This window comes from Antennarius striatus, chromosome 21 (assembly GCF_040054535.1).
Source record: "Antennarius striatus isolate MH-2024 chromosome 21, ASM4005453v1, whole genome shotgun sequence".
Lineage (NCBI taxonomy): Eukaryota > Metazoa > Chordata > Actinopteri > Lophiiformes > Antennariidae > Antennarius > Antennarius striatus.
Genome location: NC_090796.1, coordinates 10,060,255 through 10,078,121, shown reverse-complemented (window position 1 = coordinate 10,078,121; position 17,867 = coordinate 10,060,255). Strand labels below are relative to the sequence as shown.

At 41.8% G+C, this 17,867-nt stretch overlaps 1 protein-coding gene across 2 annotated transcripts; it reads left to right on the top strand.

Moving 5' to 3' along the window:
• Positions 1 to 2,116: 2,116 nt before the first annotated feature.
• On the top strand, positions 2,117 to 10,421 carry znf281b (zinc finger protein 281b). 2 transcript variants are annotated; one of them, XM_068305464.1, is made up of 8 exons: positions 2,119 to 2,238; positions 4,618 to 4,754; positions 4,993 to 5,513; positions 5,696 to 5,806; positions 5,968 to 6,091; positions 6,952 to 7,035; positions 7,125 to 7,243; positions 7,665 to 10,421. In XM_068305464.1, exons 3-8 carry the CDS (start codon positions 5,061 to 5,063, stop codon positions 9,288 to 9,290), a joined length of 2,517 nt encoding a protein of 838 aa, XP_068161565.1. In that variant the 5' UTR covers positions 2,119 to 2,238; positions 4,618 to 4,754; positions 4,993 to 5,060; the 3' UTR covers positions 9,291 to 10,421. The 2 variants fall into 2 exon arrangements, with proteins under 2 accessions (XP_068161564.1, XP_068161565.1); XM_068305463.1 differs by lacking the exon at positions 4,618 to 4,754 and having other exon boundaries at positions 2,117 to 2,238.
• The last annotated feature ends 7,446 nt before the right edge of the window (positions 10,422 to 17,867 follow it).

Below are 17,867 nucleotides of genomic sequence, written 5' to 3'. Positions count from 1 at the left end.
ACAAAAGAGAATGCAATTACAGTATAAATGACAATGTAGCCTGTAACAGGAAAATATACAATACATGGGACACAAAAAAGTTAGCTGAGTTCATTTCAAAGTGTTCAAAGATTCATAAGCAAACATGAATGAATGAATGAATGATTAGTTAGTTAGTTAGTTAGTTAGTTAGTTAGTTAGTTAGTTAGTTAGTTAGTTAATGAAAACAGTACTGTATTTTTAAAAAATCCCACTATTTAAGAGTGAATAATGGCAGCATTTTAGCCCTACCTTACAGAAACTCCAAGTGGGGCTACAGACATCAACCAGTAAGGAGCCTCACAATAAATAATGAGACACAAGATAAAAAATATACAAAGTGAGAATTTCATCATAAAGGTAATGACAAAGAGTAATGAAAAAAGAAAATCTTAAATTTCCTAACCTTGAATTACATAAAGTATCGATATGTCATACAAACAAAATTCTAATTTAAAAGTAATTTAACTTGAATTAATTTATCTACATAACTGTAAGTGAACTACAGGGCTACAAAATACTACTGTTGGTAACAATTTCTTTAGGTGTTATTGTTATTTTGTTTGTAAATTGAGCAACCTTTTTCACGAATTATAGGAAGCCTATGGAGGTGCAGTCACTAATGTCTGTAATTTCTTATGTAAAATAAACATGTCACAATGATGTTGAGCTGCTTTTATTGAACAAATTTGGTCTTTATTGGTTTGTCTCCTCAGAGGCAATATTTTAACTCATATGAACTCATATAAGGAATTCAGGTGATAACCAAAAAGTACAAGTTAATATCAAAAACCACATCTATTCAGTTCATTATAATATCCACATAATATAGCTGCTCTTGACTAGTGTTGTAATTTTAGCTAATAAAGTTACTGATACAGGCTTCAAGGAAAACCATTAGTACAGTGAAAGTATCCATTTTAACAGGCCACAAATACAATACCACTGATCTGCATGTCAAATAAAAAGTGTGTGTGTGCGTGTGTGTGTGTGTGTGTGTGTGGGTGGGTGTGTGTGGGTGTGTGTGTGTGTGTGTGCTGCATTTTTAATAAAGTTAGTAAAGGACTTTTTAGGTCCCCTATAGGCCTGGGTATCCAGCTGTATCTTTGTTTATGTATCTTTTCAACAGAAATAATGTAAGGGCAGACCCTGGTCAAAGTTCTTCACGCAGCTGTCAGATGTGACCAATACACATCAGGTACTTTCCCTGGAAGTTTCCCCACTGTGTGACGAATAAAGATCTATCAAATCTCTCTTATATCATCCAAGTTATCATAACACCAAAAATGCCAATATACAGTACATCCGTTTCTAAAGTCTTCTAACTATCAATCTTCTCATTAGAATTACTAGTGGTGTACTGCTAACTATTGATATATATTTATTATTGTAATGTATTTCAAATCTGTTTTTATAAGGTCTTATTGCACATCCATGTCTAGGGTCTAAAAAACGTAACCACTTAACCATTATAATAGACTTTTTAAATTGTGAGGATAGGATCACTGGTATCAAAATGGCAACAAATACCACAAGTTAATATACTTGAGGCAGCTGTCGGATTGGAGCAGTGCGTGCATAAAGAGACAAAATAGATGGAAATTAAATATGTACAGTATTTTATGTACAGTAATATGTAATGATAGCATGACAATTTAGGCAGTGATTTTGTTTTATATGTAATAAAGCTTATAAAACACAGGTGCTGCCTAAATTATCATGCTTGTCATTATTACTCCAATTCCAGTGAACTCATTATGTGCAAAACAAAAAAGGAAAAATTACATTTATAAAAAATAAACTACAAAAAAATGAATCATCCTAACATTAAAACGGCATTGTATGTCAGTAACAACGAGATAATCAAACCTATCTGTCCTTGTTTGAATCAAGGACAAAAGCGATGCATGACGTCATGCGTCTTTTCATTACAGTGTCTGTTGGTGTCCATGCGTCCGGTTTGTTTACAGTACCGCAGGACGGGATGGCCTCTACGTCCAATGAGGAACCCTGAAATCTCACGAGAGCGGCCTGATCGACTCCGCAGCTTTCGCCTGTCTCCTCTCACGACCCGTCCGCTGCACCCATAATTCCCCGCGCCAAGACAAGATGGAAGAAAGTAGCGACCGACGGAGAACAATGTTTTGGCAATAAAACCCTTAAAGCGGTGAATACGTAAAGAATATAGACACATTTGAAACCAACTGTGGCCATGTGTTGGTGAGTGTGTGACTAATTATGACTTTAATTGGAGCTAGAGGTTTGTTTCTGTCGAGAATGAGGCGTCCGGACTGTGGCTCGACTCAAACGGGAGATGCACCGAGACCCAGCATCATTGTTTCTCTTGCATGGGCCGTAATGCGGGTTTTCAGACGGGGCAGCTAGCAGCTAACTAGCTAGCTCATGGCACCTTTATTGTTACAAGCACAGCTGCCTTAAAGCGTATGGCTGTATAGAGATCAGTCATTCGATCTGAAGTCCTCTTGTTCTGTATTCGCCAAGGAACGATTTACTAGCTAAAAGCGCCGATAAGCACGAACTGGTCGCAAATGCAGCTAAAGTTAGCTAACAATAATTAGAGCGCCAGCGTTGCTCGCAGCCAGACAGATTTGATTTCACGAGCGTCATCAAAGGTCGGGAATTGGTGAACGAGTCATTTGTGCTGCTCGCTCAAATTAGACGAAATCTTGCAGTTTGATTTAACCACGTCGGATGGTATTATTTGTCGTGTATCATGATCAATTTATGGTGTATTCGTGGTATTTGATTTGATAGCGTGCCCCCTCCCATATAAATGCCGTTCGGTGGTCAATATATGCGTCAATAGCATCTAATCGTGGATTCCTTTTGAGCATTTCCGAGCATATGTTAGATAACTGGCTTAAATTTTGAATTAAATACGTGTTATTTTGGATTTCCATGACTTCGAGGGTTGCTGTGACTTTATTTTAAAGACTAGTGAGGGTTTCTATCAGGTTTTGGTCGAGTGTTTTGACGAATAGATGCATTGTCTCATTGTGCCTAACCGGTTTGCTAACTGTGCTAACGGACTGGCTAACTATTATGCATCACAAAAGCTCTTCGGCTTTCTGTGGAGTTCAGTGTTGCATAGCCAAATGGTCGGCAGGGCTAGACCAAACAATAAATTCTCACTGCATTCACTTTCCTATGTTCGTGGCGATGCGTGCAGTTGCCCGATTTTGCCTGACAAAAGTGACTGAAATGTCTAATTTTACCCGAATGTTATTTAATTTTGAGAAGGATATTGGGCTACTCCAATTTTCCGATATTCTAGCCAATTCAGCGAATCCGTATTTGCGTTTATGTTTCGTTATGAGACAAAGATGGCAAGTTGTGTTGTACCAACGTAAGAGAACAATATGGATGTTGGTATAACAGCTATGTAGCGACGGATTTTATTTTGGCTTCAATCCAAGTCACATGCGGTGCCAAATTTCAGTGGTAAGACAATACTCGGTCAAGATAAGGTGTTTTTTTTGGTATGTCTGTGGAGCTTTAAACTTGATTTTTTTTTTTTTAAATGGCACACATTGGCACACATTGACTGAATTTTTTTATCATCCACAAGTTTTAGTTTAATAAGATGTAGCATACATCATTGCATTTATAAAAGAAATGCATCCTTGTGCATGGATCCTGGATTGTACCAATAAAATATAAAGATACAGATACTAGTACATTTAAAATTGTGTTGGATTAAATCAGATCCATGATTTGTTGGCTCTAAACATTGTTTTGGTCATTACTGAAGCAGATTAATCCAGATTTTTTTATACAGTCTTGGCTGCAAAAAGTGGTAAGCGTATCTTGTATTTGTATGAGAAATAGGCTTTAATTTTAACACAGTGTGACATTGTTACACACTGTTGGAAGCTTTGTCTGTGAGCAGGGAAAAATTTAATATTTCAATCCGACAGCGGGTCCGGGTTTGAGTCCCGCTCTGTGCGGAGTTCACATGCTCTCCCCGTGTCCGCCTGGGTTCTCTCCGGGTTCTCCGGCTTCCTCCCATCCCCAAAAGCATGCGTTTCAGGTTGATTGGCCGGTCCCAAATTGCCCGTAGGAGTGAGTGTGTGTGTGTGCGTGTTTGTATGTCTTTGTATGTGGCTCCGCGGTGCACTGGCGTCGTGCCCGGAGTGTCCCCCGCCTCACGCCCTATGTCAGCTGGGATAGGCTCCAGCTCCCTGTGACCCGCTATGGCAGATACAGCGGCGGTACATGACAATGAATGAATGAATACTTTTTTCAAGTAGTCCTTTACAACCTTAAAGCCTTTCCCAGTGTGCTACACCGAGGATGCTTCATTTATCTTTGACTGCCTCTGCTTTTGCCCTCATCTTCTCAATGAATAGCAAGTTCAAGTCATCATCAACAGAATACTGTTCTAATGATGGCTATGTTGCTTTAGTCATTGTCTGAATCTGAACTTGTTCAGGTGCAGAAGCAACCTATTTTATACTATATTTCGGCCTTCTTTGCACTGATGGACTTCTAGCATCACTGCAGTTTGTCAAAACACCAGATCTTTAAAAAAAAACAACACACGTCAAATCATAATTCCGCTTCCTCCATTTTTCACAGTGCTGGACAGGCCTTCTGGGTTGAATTTTCCACCTGATCTACAAAGACAGCATTGTGGAGCAGCTAAATAAGTGACCAGTCACTCCAGCCATTGGCATCTTTTTCAAGTGTATATGACATACTGATTGTGAAAGAATGTAAGTTGTGACATGCTATTTTAGAAAGATGTGCTGAAAGTGATGCTGCTGAAGAACTGAAATGTCCGGTTTTGTCCTGATTGTAATGTGGATTACAATGAGTGTTTTGTTATTATCTCTTCTTCACAAGTCAAAACATTAACAGTATTGTATGTACAATAGTTAGACCAAGTGAGATATTTTTGATGCAAAATTGGTTTGTCTCCCTATTTATCTGCATGTGTTTTTTGTCTTTCAGGATATTCTCCTTCATCAGTCTTTAGATTGGCTGGCTCCTCCCTCCCTACACAAGGCAAAATAACCAACATGAGTATTATTCAAGACAAATTAGGCAATGAGTTTTTGCGCAACGGTGGCATGGACCCCAATTTTGCCCCAGGTATGCTTATGTTCAGCCACCTGCCACCTGTTACCAGCTTTACAAGGCTGGCCTCCCAGTCTGTTATGGGTGAAATTCCTCAGGAGATGATCCTGAAGAAAGAGCGTGACTCACCACCAGAACACCAGGGTGCCGCTGCTGCCAACACGGGGGGCTTCCTCCATAGCATGGGCATTAAGCAGGAGCGGCTCAACGAATTAGATTACCGTATGCCCCTCTACGGTGGAGGAGTAGGAGTAGGGGTGAGCTGTGCTGGAGGGGGCGCGGGGAAGAGTGGCACTGACATGCCGGACATGTCTTACGGCAATCATCAACAGAATCACCAGAGTATGCTTCTGCATGACCTCAGCCTCAGCAACGTTCGTTCCCTTGGAGAACCGGTAAGAGCAGGGTTTGGTTATAAATGTTGTTTTTGTTGAAAGGTTGTTAAGATGTAGTTGAATGTATTGATTTTCCCCCTGTACTGCTTAAGCATGTTTTGCAGTGTATAGGCTTTTATTTATAGATATTTGCTTAACCTGCAGTGTTACTGTTTACTTACTACCTTACTGTTCGTCTGTAGATCCCTGGAAGACCAGGTAAAGAGACAAAAGATCCCTCAGGTAGACGAGGGCGAAGAAGCAATGGCGATGGGCAGGGAGGCAAAGCACGAAGGAAACGCAGTGATGCAAAGGTTAATCCCTTATCTGTTTTCTTCATCTTTTCCAATAAGTGAGAAAAACTTTGTCTTCGTGTGGAAAAATATTCACAAGTGAAAATAAACATCTTAAGCCTGAGCTACATGAGTTCATTTGCACTCCTGTGTGACTGTCACTCCTGGTCTTCTCATTGTAGGCGATGATGTTGGATGCAGATGGAGCTTGTCTGTCCCCCAGCTCCAAACCACATATCTGTGAGCACTGTAACGCTGCCTTTCGCAGCTCCTACCACTTGCGCAGACATGTGCTCATCCACACAGGTAAGAGACTTTCGCTGCTTCTCAGTGATTTGCTTTTTTTTAAAAATTAAATTGTAAGCTGTAGCTAAAAGAAAATCCTTTCAAAATGCATCAAGCTTGAAATGAGCTTCAACCAGCTATACCTATACCCTCACAAAATACACTACTGTTGAGGAATAGATTCCCTACACTGTTCATTAATGAAGTATACACAAAACTTATATGTTGAAAGCAAAACCCTCATTGCGTCTGCATAAGATACATTTGTTTGATTATAATAAAAAAAATGTTAATTGTAAGGATCACTCAAATAACAGCCTTTTGATAAAATGTAAAGCTTTTGATTGGCACTAAGATTTGACACAACAACAAAAACACAAAGTCTCCATCTTACTAACCCATGTCCCTGCGACTGCTTCCTTGGGCCTTTTTTTTTTGCCAGTCGACAGCCAGAACCAGGGATGACTCAATTATTACTCACATATTTCCAGACATCTGAGTCATTCTCTTTGCTGGGAATTCAATGTGTCGTTCCTGAAAGGTGAATTCATGAGAGGTTAAAAGAAAATTCAATTGTTTTATGGGATTAGGCTTCTACAGGCTAGTAATGTTCTAGACATGAAACTAGAATTTGTGTGTGATAGGGACCTTTGTGTTTACTTTTGTACACAAACACACTCTCTTCAACATATGTAGTTTAACTTGTTTAATTGTTTTAACATGTGAATGGTTTTGTGTTATTTTGATGTGACTATGCATCCTATGTTCTACAAAACATGGTCTTATTGTTATTACTGCTTCATAGTAAACACAGCCATATGACAGGCTGGGCGTTAATTAATGTGGGGTGTTGGTGGATGGTTGTACTCTTGATTGCACAGGGGAGAGGCCTTTCCGCTGCAGTCAGTGTAACATGAGCTTCATACAGAAGTACCTGCTCCAGCGGCACGAGAAGATCCACAGTGGTGAGTTCCTACAGTTGTATTGATCATATTCTGTAGGTTTTTGGAAATCAAGCCTCAAGTTCTAACATGGATGCGTCTGTCTTTCATAGGAGAGAAGCCTTTCAGTTGTGACCAATGTAACATGCGTTTTATCCAGAAGTACCATATGGAGCGACACAAAAGGACACACAGTGGCGAGAAGCCATATCGCTGCGATACCTGCCAACAAGTAGGCCACGTGTATTTTGTTTTAGTACCTTGCCACCTTTTTACATTTTTTTTTTACTGCCTTTAGTTATGGGACTATTAAGGGTTCCATTATCTGTCAGTATATAACATGAAATAGTCTCTCCAAGTCACTGGACACAATTTAATACATTTTCCCATATTCTTAGTAGGGCCCCCAAAGAACATGGATCTCATAATTGGGTTCTTCGGTTTCTTGTCTTGACATTTTCATGCCCATTTAAACTTGAGTGATTTTTAGATTAGGTATGTGGTCTATTCAAGTTAGTGCAAACAGGTTTTTACAGTGGTGGCCATAAATCTCTCACCAGGCAAGTTAACTATTTCTTAACTTCCTTCCTTGCTACTTCCTCTGTACTTTGGAAACTTAGCCTTTAAATCCTTTTTGTCTTCCATCTGTCCAGTTTTTCTCAAGAACAGACCGGTTACTGAAGCACAAACGGACTTGTGGAGAAGCCATAAAGAAAGGCCTGGACCCAAGCATGCTGGAGCTCAGTGAAGCAGAGCTAGGCCATGGCAGCTATTCACTCACTCAGGGAAACTCCACCACCTCTGGACGCAAGAGGGCCAAGTCCAAAAATAATGAGGGTGGCGAACGCAAGAGAAAGAAAAATGCTTCTGCAACACTGGCCACAGCCTCATCCTCTGGAGAAATGGTCCGTGATCTGGGCCTCCAGGACTACAGCATGGAGCACCCCACAGGTTCTGACCCCACCATGCAGGGGCGTACTCCCAAATTGGTCTTTAAAAAAGCTGGTCGTAAGGGCCAGGACAAGGGCCTACTCTCTCTGGAGGATAGTGTGAATGGACAAAAAGGTTTGGGCCAGAAACCTGACTCCATGGATCATGTGGAGAGTTCTGGTCTTGATAGCATGGGTCTACTCCAGAATACCGGAAACAACAAGCAGGGGCCGACCACCAGCAACTACGACGATGCAATGCAGTTTGTGAAAAAGCGGCGCTACCTCCATGCAGTTAACAACGACTACGGAGCCGGCTCACTGCACATGGCATCCCAGGGCGGGAGTGTAATCCAGGGCTCCCTCGGGCCAGAACCCACTCTGGCCATGCTGGACACCTCACCTCTGGAGCTAAAGCACGACAAGTCGGGCATTCCAGATGAGGTATTACAAAGCCTGCTGGACCATTATAGCCATAAGCCAGAGGGGACACATCACCATGATGTGACTTTTGACCTGTCAGACCATCCGCATCACGTAGACCTACAGCCGGCAGCCCCCGTTACGCCGGAGCTTGAGGATGACTCACCCAATGGCGGTGACAAGACAGCAGTGATGAGCGAGTACTCAAAGTTCCTGCTGCAGGCGCTGGAGCGCACGAGCCATAGTGGACCCTTTCCCAGCCTTGGCCCCACAGGTCCATTCCCACTTCTGTCCAGCAGTTCCAGTCCTACGGGTCCCATGTTCTCCGACAAGCACGTGTATTCTTCATCCCCACTGGACTGCGGCTACCCCCCTACGGTTTCCTCCCCGCTTTCCATCGTCGCTCCTTCATCAACCTCCTCCTCATCCTCCTCTAAGTCTCACTACGGTATGCTCGTCGGCTCCCCCTCCCAGGCAGGCTACCACCTCAGCTTAGAATCTACAACCCACCAGCAGCTGACTCCATCTCAGGAGCTGACAGAGCAGTTAGAGAAACAGCACTCCCCCGGCGCCTTCAACCTACCTCCCCAGGAGCTGACTGCCTCCACAGAGGGCTCCAAAGGGCCGCAGCCCAAGGTGGGAGGGAACACCGCCCCCACCAACGGCTCAAGCTACCCAGACCTGTCCCCACTGAATCCCCCGAAAGAAACCACCTATCAGATCGAGAACTTCGCTCAGGCCTTTGGCTCCCAGTTCAAGTCAGGGCGGCGGACCCCTCTGAGCTACGGCAACGATCCTGGATCAGAGGTTGACCACCGAATACGGACTCCAGTGTCAGAATTCTCAGGGTATACCAGTTTGTTAGCTGACGTCAGTGAGCCAGTGAGCACAGGATCAAAAACCCCAACAAGCCAAAGTTTCAGATAAGGGTCAAACGAGGTGAATTCTGGAAGCGGTTGTTGTGTTGCTGTCCATATGGTCCCTATACCATCCTGATTTTGTTCTTGTAGCATTTTTTTAACACTGCCATTAAATATTGACACAAAATGACCAGGGAGGGTCTTACATGGCCTGAAATGCAATTTTTTAAAAATATTTTCATTTTTATTATATAGTCGCTCTTTTTTTTTATTTCATGAGTAGTGATTTTGATATGAACGTACCGTAGATTTAAATGTAATTTAAAACATTTAGAGGGTAGCTATAAACTTGCTTGATTTTTTTTTTTTTTTTGCTCTTTTTTCTGGACTCTGTGTGTTACCAATCATCATACCATTGTAAAGTAATAATGTATAATGTTAATAATTTCAATAATAACATTTGTGGCAGGGAAAGGCCCAGAATTCAAATGGCAAAAAATATATATTGTCTGTTACAAGAAACTTATTAACTCAGGAAAATAGGCAAAATTGTGTGATAAGACTTTGTATTATGAGATGCAATTAGCGCAGTTTTTACAGGTGTACTTTGAGACTACAGAGCTTTGATTTTGTTTTCGTGTTGTGTTTTTAACTTGTCAGATCAACAAATTACAATACATGATCATGTTTGGTTTCTACTGTGTGTAGCTTTGTTGAGATTATGGTACTGTTATGTCAATGTGAAGACATCCACATTATTTTGACAGCCATGTGTACACAAGGTAGTATACATTATAGTGGAGCTCAGGCCGCAGCGCACAGACAACTTGTTCTGAAATGAAGGAGATGTTCGAACAGACCTGTTTGTCCTCTCAAAGTTGTCGGTCGATGAAGCTGGTCTAGCCCCTCACACTTTCGCCAGTCGAAAAAACACAATTCGGACAATGCTGTATCAAAATGACATCATTCTGCATGCTTCATCAACTGTTGACGGAATGATGTCTTTTTAAAGAAGTCACCACTTTTATATGTGCCACTCCTTGCTGTCCTGTTGTGTTAGTGGAATCAAACAAGCACTTTTTTAAAAAAACAAAACAAATCATCATTGGAAATGACAACAACCCATTCAATTTTACATATGTGATAAGTGGTTATTATGCTAATGGTTATTCATATTTTAAGAGGAGAAAACTGTGAATGGGGATTTGGTGGGTGGATGGGGGGAGGGTTTGGGGTTAGGGTTAGAGAGGAACGAAGTGAAAGGCTGGATTATTAAATGGGATTTGTTTGGCATGACCATGGGCATCTAAATGTGTTTGTTTGGGGGTTTTTTGATGGGGGGGGGTTAGAGGGGGAGGTGGGGAGTTCTTTCTTACGTTTCGTCGGGTGATGTAAAAAGACGATTTGCCATAATTTTGTTAAACAATATTTTAGAGTACCTCTTTGTATTTAAGTGTTTCAAGAGATGGGCTGACATGCTGGAACCCTTATATATTTAGACCCCAGGCTTTTTTGGATGCATACCCAAATCCTTTTATTTATTCTCCACTAACTGCAACGCAAGTCAGTAACACAGTTTTCTGCTAGTGATTACCAGATCCATAATTCACACCTCTACCACTATTTTAAGGTGTTTTAAATCTTACTGTTATTAGTATTTGCAAGAAAATGCTTCCATAATACTGTTTAGAAAGTGAAAAGTTAAACTTACAACCTCTCCCCAAAATGCAGCCGTGCACTCACAAGAACAAACAATGGCCTTCTTTGTCTTCTATCCCGGCAGCCAGGGTTGATATTTAATTTAGTTGATTTCCTGTGAGCCGTACCCCCCCCCCCCTTTTTCCCCTTTTCCTTTTCCTATGTCTGTGAGTGCCACAGCTAAGAGACTTTGATGCTGCTCAGATCACAGGGAAAAAAGACTGACCAGCCACCTCACTCCAAACACACACTATGCTTTTAAGTCGAAAAGTAGACGAGAGACGGAGAGAAAGAATAAAAGACATTAAGATTGACCTAAATATACCTCATATCACTAAAGCATAAGAAAGCAGGGACATGCGTTTCATGTATGTAGTGGAAATATTTGTAGTATAGGTTTGACATTGTATAATCATTTGACACTGCCTGTGTTTACAATTATAGAACAAGTGACTCGTCAAAATGCAAATGTATTGTATTTTTTGTTTTCTGTAAAAACATCCACATCAAGCAGTGTTGCATTCTAGATGCCTCAGAACATTCATGTTTCTCATGTTATATCCCTTATTTTTGTTACTTGCCATAATGTGTTTGATATGATCTCTAGAAGGATATTGTTTACAAAAATGTACAAAAACACTAAAAATGTGTCAATTTTTTTTCTCCAGTATGCATGTTAAAGACATTTTTGTATGGCTTTTTTTCCTTGATGGTCACCTCAATACCAAATTTTGTAGCAAAAGCCTACCCATTTCCTTTGTCTTATTCGTTCTAGACTCCTTGTGATATGATTTCCCAGGCTGTACCTGTTATTGAGATGATGAATGGATTAGAGAAGCCAATAAAACATTTTTGTTACAAAAAACGTGCGTCGTATGGGATTTTTATCTCAATAACAGAAGTTAAAATCAGATTATCTGATATCAAATGTAAATATAATGCCAGGTAAGTCACCTCTCTTAATTGTCTCTCTCACTGTCTCTGACAGGAGCAACAAACCCTGCAGAGATTGACATTAAAAAATCTATCTCTGTTGCAGTACAATAAAATCCATTCAGACTAATTTGCTGAGCTACAGTACAACGGATATTCTTCATATTACAGTAAGTGCTAAGTGTACATTGCTTATGGCTCATGGATTGTGGCTCATGTATTGTTGGGTGAGCGGCTCTATTTAAATAAGCAGTTTTATTAACTATTGAATCTTTTGAGGGCTGTTGGTGCACATGAAACTGCGTAGATAGATAGATACTTTAATAATCCCGGAGGACATTGCACATATCCACTGCTCAGCCAAACATCAGGAAAAAACAAAACAGAACATACTACAAGACATACGCTACACTAACAGACACATGTAGCATTAACAGTACATATACTAAAAATATATATATATATAAACAGTATAAAATTAAATTAAATCCATTTAACCGTTTGCTGACCTCGCCACCCCCCACCCCCCCGCTCCTCCTGAGAGAGTCATTGTACCCCCTGATGGCACGGGGCACAAAGGAGGGCCTCAGCCTCTCTGTGGAGGCGCTGTGTGACAGCAGTCTGTCGCTGAAGGTGCTCCTCTGCTGGGAGAAGGTGGTGTGCAGGGGGTGCCTGGTGTTGTTCATGATGGCCCTGAATTTAGACATGGTCCTGCTCTCCAGAACTGTCTCCACAGAGTCCAGGCTCAGCCCGACCACTGAGCCCACTCTGCGAATGAGTCTGTTCAGACGGTCCATATCTCTTTTCCTGGCCCCACCACCCCAACACACAATGGCGTATGACAGCACACTGGAGACTACGGACTGATAGAACATGAGAAGGAGCTTAGGACAGATGTTGAAGGAGGCCAGCCTCATCAGGAAGTACATCCTGCTCTGCCCCTTCTTGTACACACAGTCCAAGTTGAGTGACCAGTCCAGTCTGCTGTCTAGCTGCAGTCCCAGGTACTTATAGTTTCCTACCACCTCCACCTCACTGCCCTCGATGTTCACTGGTTGCGGAGAGGGAGGTGCCCGCCGGAAATCCAGCACCATCTCCTTGGTCTTGGAGATGTTGAGCTGGAGCTGGTTCTTCTGGCACCACTCCACGGAGTCAGCCACCAATGCCCTGTACCCCCCCCCCCCATCACCCTCCCTGATACATGCCACAATGCGTGAGGACAAATTGCCCATCTGGATCTTATTTAAGCCCAAACTGGTATAAAGGCTGGGTTTGACTCATTGTGGGAAAAGGACTCACAAAAATTAGCCTTATGCAAGCATATTTCTTTGTGTTTATAGAATCATCGCAGCACTTCAACTGGATCTCTAGAAACATCAACATGATGTTTCAATCTACCATCTTATTTAGTTGCAGCATTTATGAATTTAAGAAGATCACATTTTTGTCATGACATTTGTTTGTTGAGAGTTAAAGTACATATAAATATTTCTTTTGAAATAGGCTACAGGCCAGACGAAGCATAATAACGTTCTTAAATAGCTTTATAACCTATTCGGTAACCTCTGTATTATTCCGTCATTTATTCATTTTTTATACCTGCCTCTCCCAATGGCGCGGGGTCCCTGGAGCCCATCCCAGCCGACTGGGGCCGTGAGGCAGGGTACACTCTGGGCATGACGCCAGTGCACCGCAGACCACTGCATTAAAATATTCAATAAAAATCTGCCAACTACAAACTAATTAACAGATGCAACTGAAATAGTGAATCCTACATTTACGTCTGAAATGTATTCAAGAGGAATTATGTAGTACCATTAAATAGAAATGCTCAAGTGAATTACCTCAAAAGTTAGCAGAGTAAATTTTATATACTCTGATATTAAGCTGACATATGACTGATTGGGTCATCCTGTTACACAGTATGACAAAATAAATACTATTTTCATCCCAAGAGACAGACGGTGTTGGATTTTCCTGACTGATATTTCACTACAACTGGATGCACTGGGGTGGCAGGAGCTCGGTCAGTCATCACCTTACAGCGTGTGCTGCAGACACCAAAGATAAAATGAGACCCTGCTGCCAGAGGGTGGAGTTGTTACACTAACTGTTGGTGCTGTGCTGTTGAAGTTGAACTCAATCTTCATTCTTTGTATGGAATAAATATGCAATATGAATATACGTTAGATTAAAGTAAATTCTTCCACTATCCCTCTGAGTTTAAATCAAAATCCATGAGTGGTTTAAGATTGAAATGATGAAAAATATCCTGTTTCTTCCTGTTCAGGAAAATTAAAAGAATTCCATCCTGATGTATGCCAAGAGGGATTATACAATAGAATCGCACATAAAAGGGAGCACATAAAGAATTTAAAAAATGAATTAATTATTCAGTTGTTGTGATTCTTATTGTACCGTACTTGAATTTAGCCTCAGATTCACCAATAGTAAATATAAAAAGTTGATAAAGATGTAATATTGATTCTGAAATCAGCCACTCTGCAGTACAACTACTGAGTAAAGGACAAAACAAATCCTATTCAGTTCATGTTTTGTTTTAATTATTACTAGTTTTTTGGTACTTTTAGATGCAAGAACCAAGCAAATTTAGTTCCTTTGTTTCCAACCCTGTTTGGTTTGTTCCCCTTCTACATAAAGCTTTGGAGAAGTCAGGTGAATGACTTGCACAGACATTTGTTTTATTAGCTGTCATTTCTTCCTCATCACCCTCATGAACTTTCTATATTGAGACAGCTGGGTAGGGTTGAGGATGGCCATAACTGTGTGACTTTGGACTGACGGTCAACAAAGGACTGACGGTCCACGTTGGCACTCCTAGAGGCAATGCATCCATAAATCCTACTTGTAAAAATGTTTTTTTTAAAAACAACGTTTTATACTCTGAAGCAAATTTAGATGAGAACGTCACATGAAAAAGGTTATATCAAATGTCAAAAGCACACTTGAGCAACTTCAAAATTAGTACCAGTTTTTATCTTCAGGCCATTTCAACAGATACCCATGTTGATGCTTTGCTGGCAAAAAAACAATTTTTCATTGATTTATATTCAACTGAGATAAGATGTACTCTACAGGTGGTGGTGGCATGATGGCTCAGAGTTTATAGCACACCGTCTTGTCAGGTCTTTTCAGCCACTTCTCTTTTTTTCCTTGTTTTTCTTTTTCTATTTTTATCTCCTATTTTATGATGTCTTTAAACCAAAGGTCATACGATTATCCTGTCCCACCCAGTTCTATTTGCCACAGGACCATTAACATTGATGTAAGCACTCTGAATTGCTGTGTAAAGCAATGACATCCTCGACGAAACTTTAGTCATAGTTTAAGTTGGCCTCTGAAAATGATACCTAGGCAGTTCTGTTTTATATTTTTACAGCTACAGTATGGCATTATAAAAAACCTGACGTCACTTACCGGAGTTGTTTATCTCATTTTGCATCCTGATAATAATATCAGTCAGTACACCCCTCTGATTTATTACATCCGCCTATGTAAATATAATAGAATATATGTTGCCATGTTGTTTGCTGTGCATATGGTATCACCAAGGTACATTACTAATGTTTAATATAAGACATCTAATCATTTATTGGTAATAATTAACTCCTGACAAGCTCCAATTTTGCAATTCTCCTCAGTGTGATTTTAGTGTGGAAACAGATATAAACAATTTCAGGATAATAGGTTCAGTTAACTCCAAATGCATAAATGGAAAGCAAATAATTTGTCACCTTAGACTACTGTATGTTCTCTATTCTATTACCAGAAAGTTTAAATGTGCTTTATTTATTTATCCATATGTCAACGAAATATACTGGTAATTTTAAATTGCAGGTATTTGTGATTTTTAAAATGATCTTTCAGTGTTGGTATTGGAGGAATGTAACGTGACTCTTGCTTTGACTGTTAAATTTCACCTATTGTATTGAATGTGACAAAAGCGACATTCTACTGTGTTCATTAAGTAGCATGTTGTGTTTCTGTTAGGGGCTGACAATGACCATGAAACCTGTTAAGTTTGACTTCAGACACTGGTATTAGAAATAATAGTAAGGTAAAAAAAAATAAAAAAGCGTCCTGCATGTAAGGTTTTCCAAAGCAGTACAATGTTATGACAATTTCAGAGCAGTTTGATTATTCACTATGTGACTGGTGAGCTCGTTTCCCATTACAGTCGTCTCTGAAATTGCTGGGACTGATCCGTTCTCACAGATTTCTGGACATCAACAAAAAAACAAGCTACAAAACAAATATATGGGTTATTAACAGATCACATGAAAACATGGAAAATGGGCCCTGGAGTTGACTTTACTGAGTGGGAAATGTAGGCTGCGTGATGACACTGCAGGCTTTGGAGGAGTGGCTTATGAAAATAGTCAGTTGATGACACCTGAGCCTTCATTATCTAGGTATTCAGCGCACTAAAGCCTCATACACAAATACTCCTGTTTGATGTGCTTTCTCGTGAAGGTTTGTCAGTAAAGTCTTATCAAATGGCTCTATACTTCAAGCTCCTCTTTGTCCTGTGGCTTGTTGCAGCCTGTTTTGGTAAGTTGCTTATTTGTTAATGTTAAATTTAAATTTGAATCGTGGAAAAATAACTCTTAGGTATTAGATTCTGCTAAATAGGATGATCACAAGTCCAATTATCAGTGTACCTTTATAACTAAGATTAAAAAAAAGTCAGGTGTATTGATCTGACTCTTCAAACAAAAAATATTTGTCTTGTATGTTAAAATGTTTAAAGTCATTCTGTTATTCTGTTACCAGAACAAAACCGTGTACTTTAATATATTGTTGATAATACATCATCAGGTAAAAGATTAAATTCATACCGCTGGCAAATAGTTCCATCAAAGCATATCATTTGATTATTAAATACTAACTAGCAAATACTTTTTGTAAATGTCTTTTGATAAAAAATTGATTATTTTCTTTCTTTCATGTAAGCAGTCCTTCTTTGAGAAGGCAACTATCAGCCAGACACTGGGAACTGTTTCCCAACTGAGCTCATTTCAGTCAAGTTGTTTCCTCTTATTTGTTTGTCTTTAAAATTTTCATCTTCGCGTCTGAAAAAACAGCTGAAACAATTACTGGAGAACCACTGGAAACAGCAAGAAGAACAGCAGCAGAAACAGCTGGACCTGGGGCCGAGACAACGGCTGGACCTGGGGCCGAGACAACGGCTGGACCTGGGGCCGAGACAACGGCTGGACCTGGGGCCGAGACAACGGCTGGACCTGGGGCCGAGACAACGGCTGGACCTGGGGCCGAGACAACGGCTGGACCTGGGGCCGAGACAACGGCTGGACCTGGGGCCGAGACAACGGCTGGACCTGGGGCCGAGACAACGGCTGGACCTGGGGCCGAGACAACGGCTGGACCTGGGGCCGAGACCACGGCTGGACCTGGGGCCGAGACCACGGCTGGACCTGGGGCCGAGACCACGGCTGCACCTGGGGCCGAGACAACGGCTGCACCTGGGGCCGAGACAACGGCTGCACCTGGGGCCGAGACAACGGCTGCACCTGGGGCCGAGACAACGGCTGCACCTGGGGCCGAGACAACGGCTGGACCTGGGGCCGAGACAACGGCTGGACCTGGGGCCGAGACCACGGCTGGACCTGGGGCCGAGACAACGGCAGGACCTGGGGCCGAGACAACGGCTGGACCTGGGGCCGAGACAACGGCTGGACCTGGGGTCGAGACCACGGCTGCACCTGGGGCCGAGACAACGGCTGCACCTGGGGCCGAGACAACAGCTGGACCTGGGGCCGAGACAACGGCTGGACCTGGGGCCGAGACAACGGCTGGACCTGGGGCCGAGACAACAGCTGGACCTGGGGCCGAGACAACGGCCGGACCTGGGGCCGAGACAACGGCCGGACCTGGGGCCGAGACCACGGCTGAACCTGGGGCCGAGACAACGGCCGGACCTGGGGCCGAGACAACGGCCGGACCTGGGGCCGAGACAACGGCCGGTCCTGGG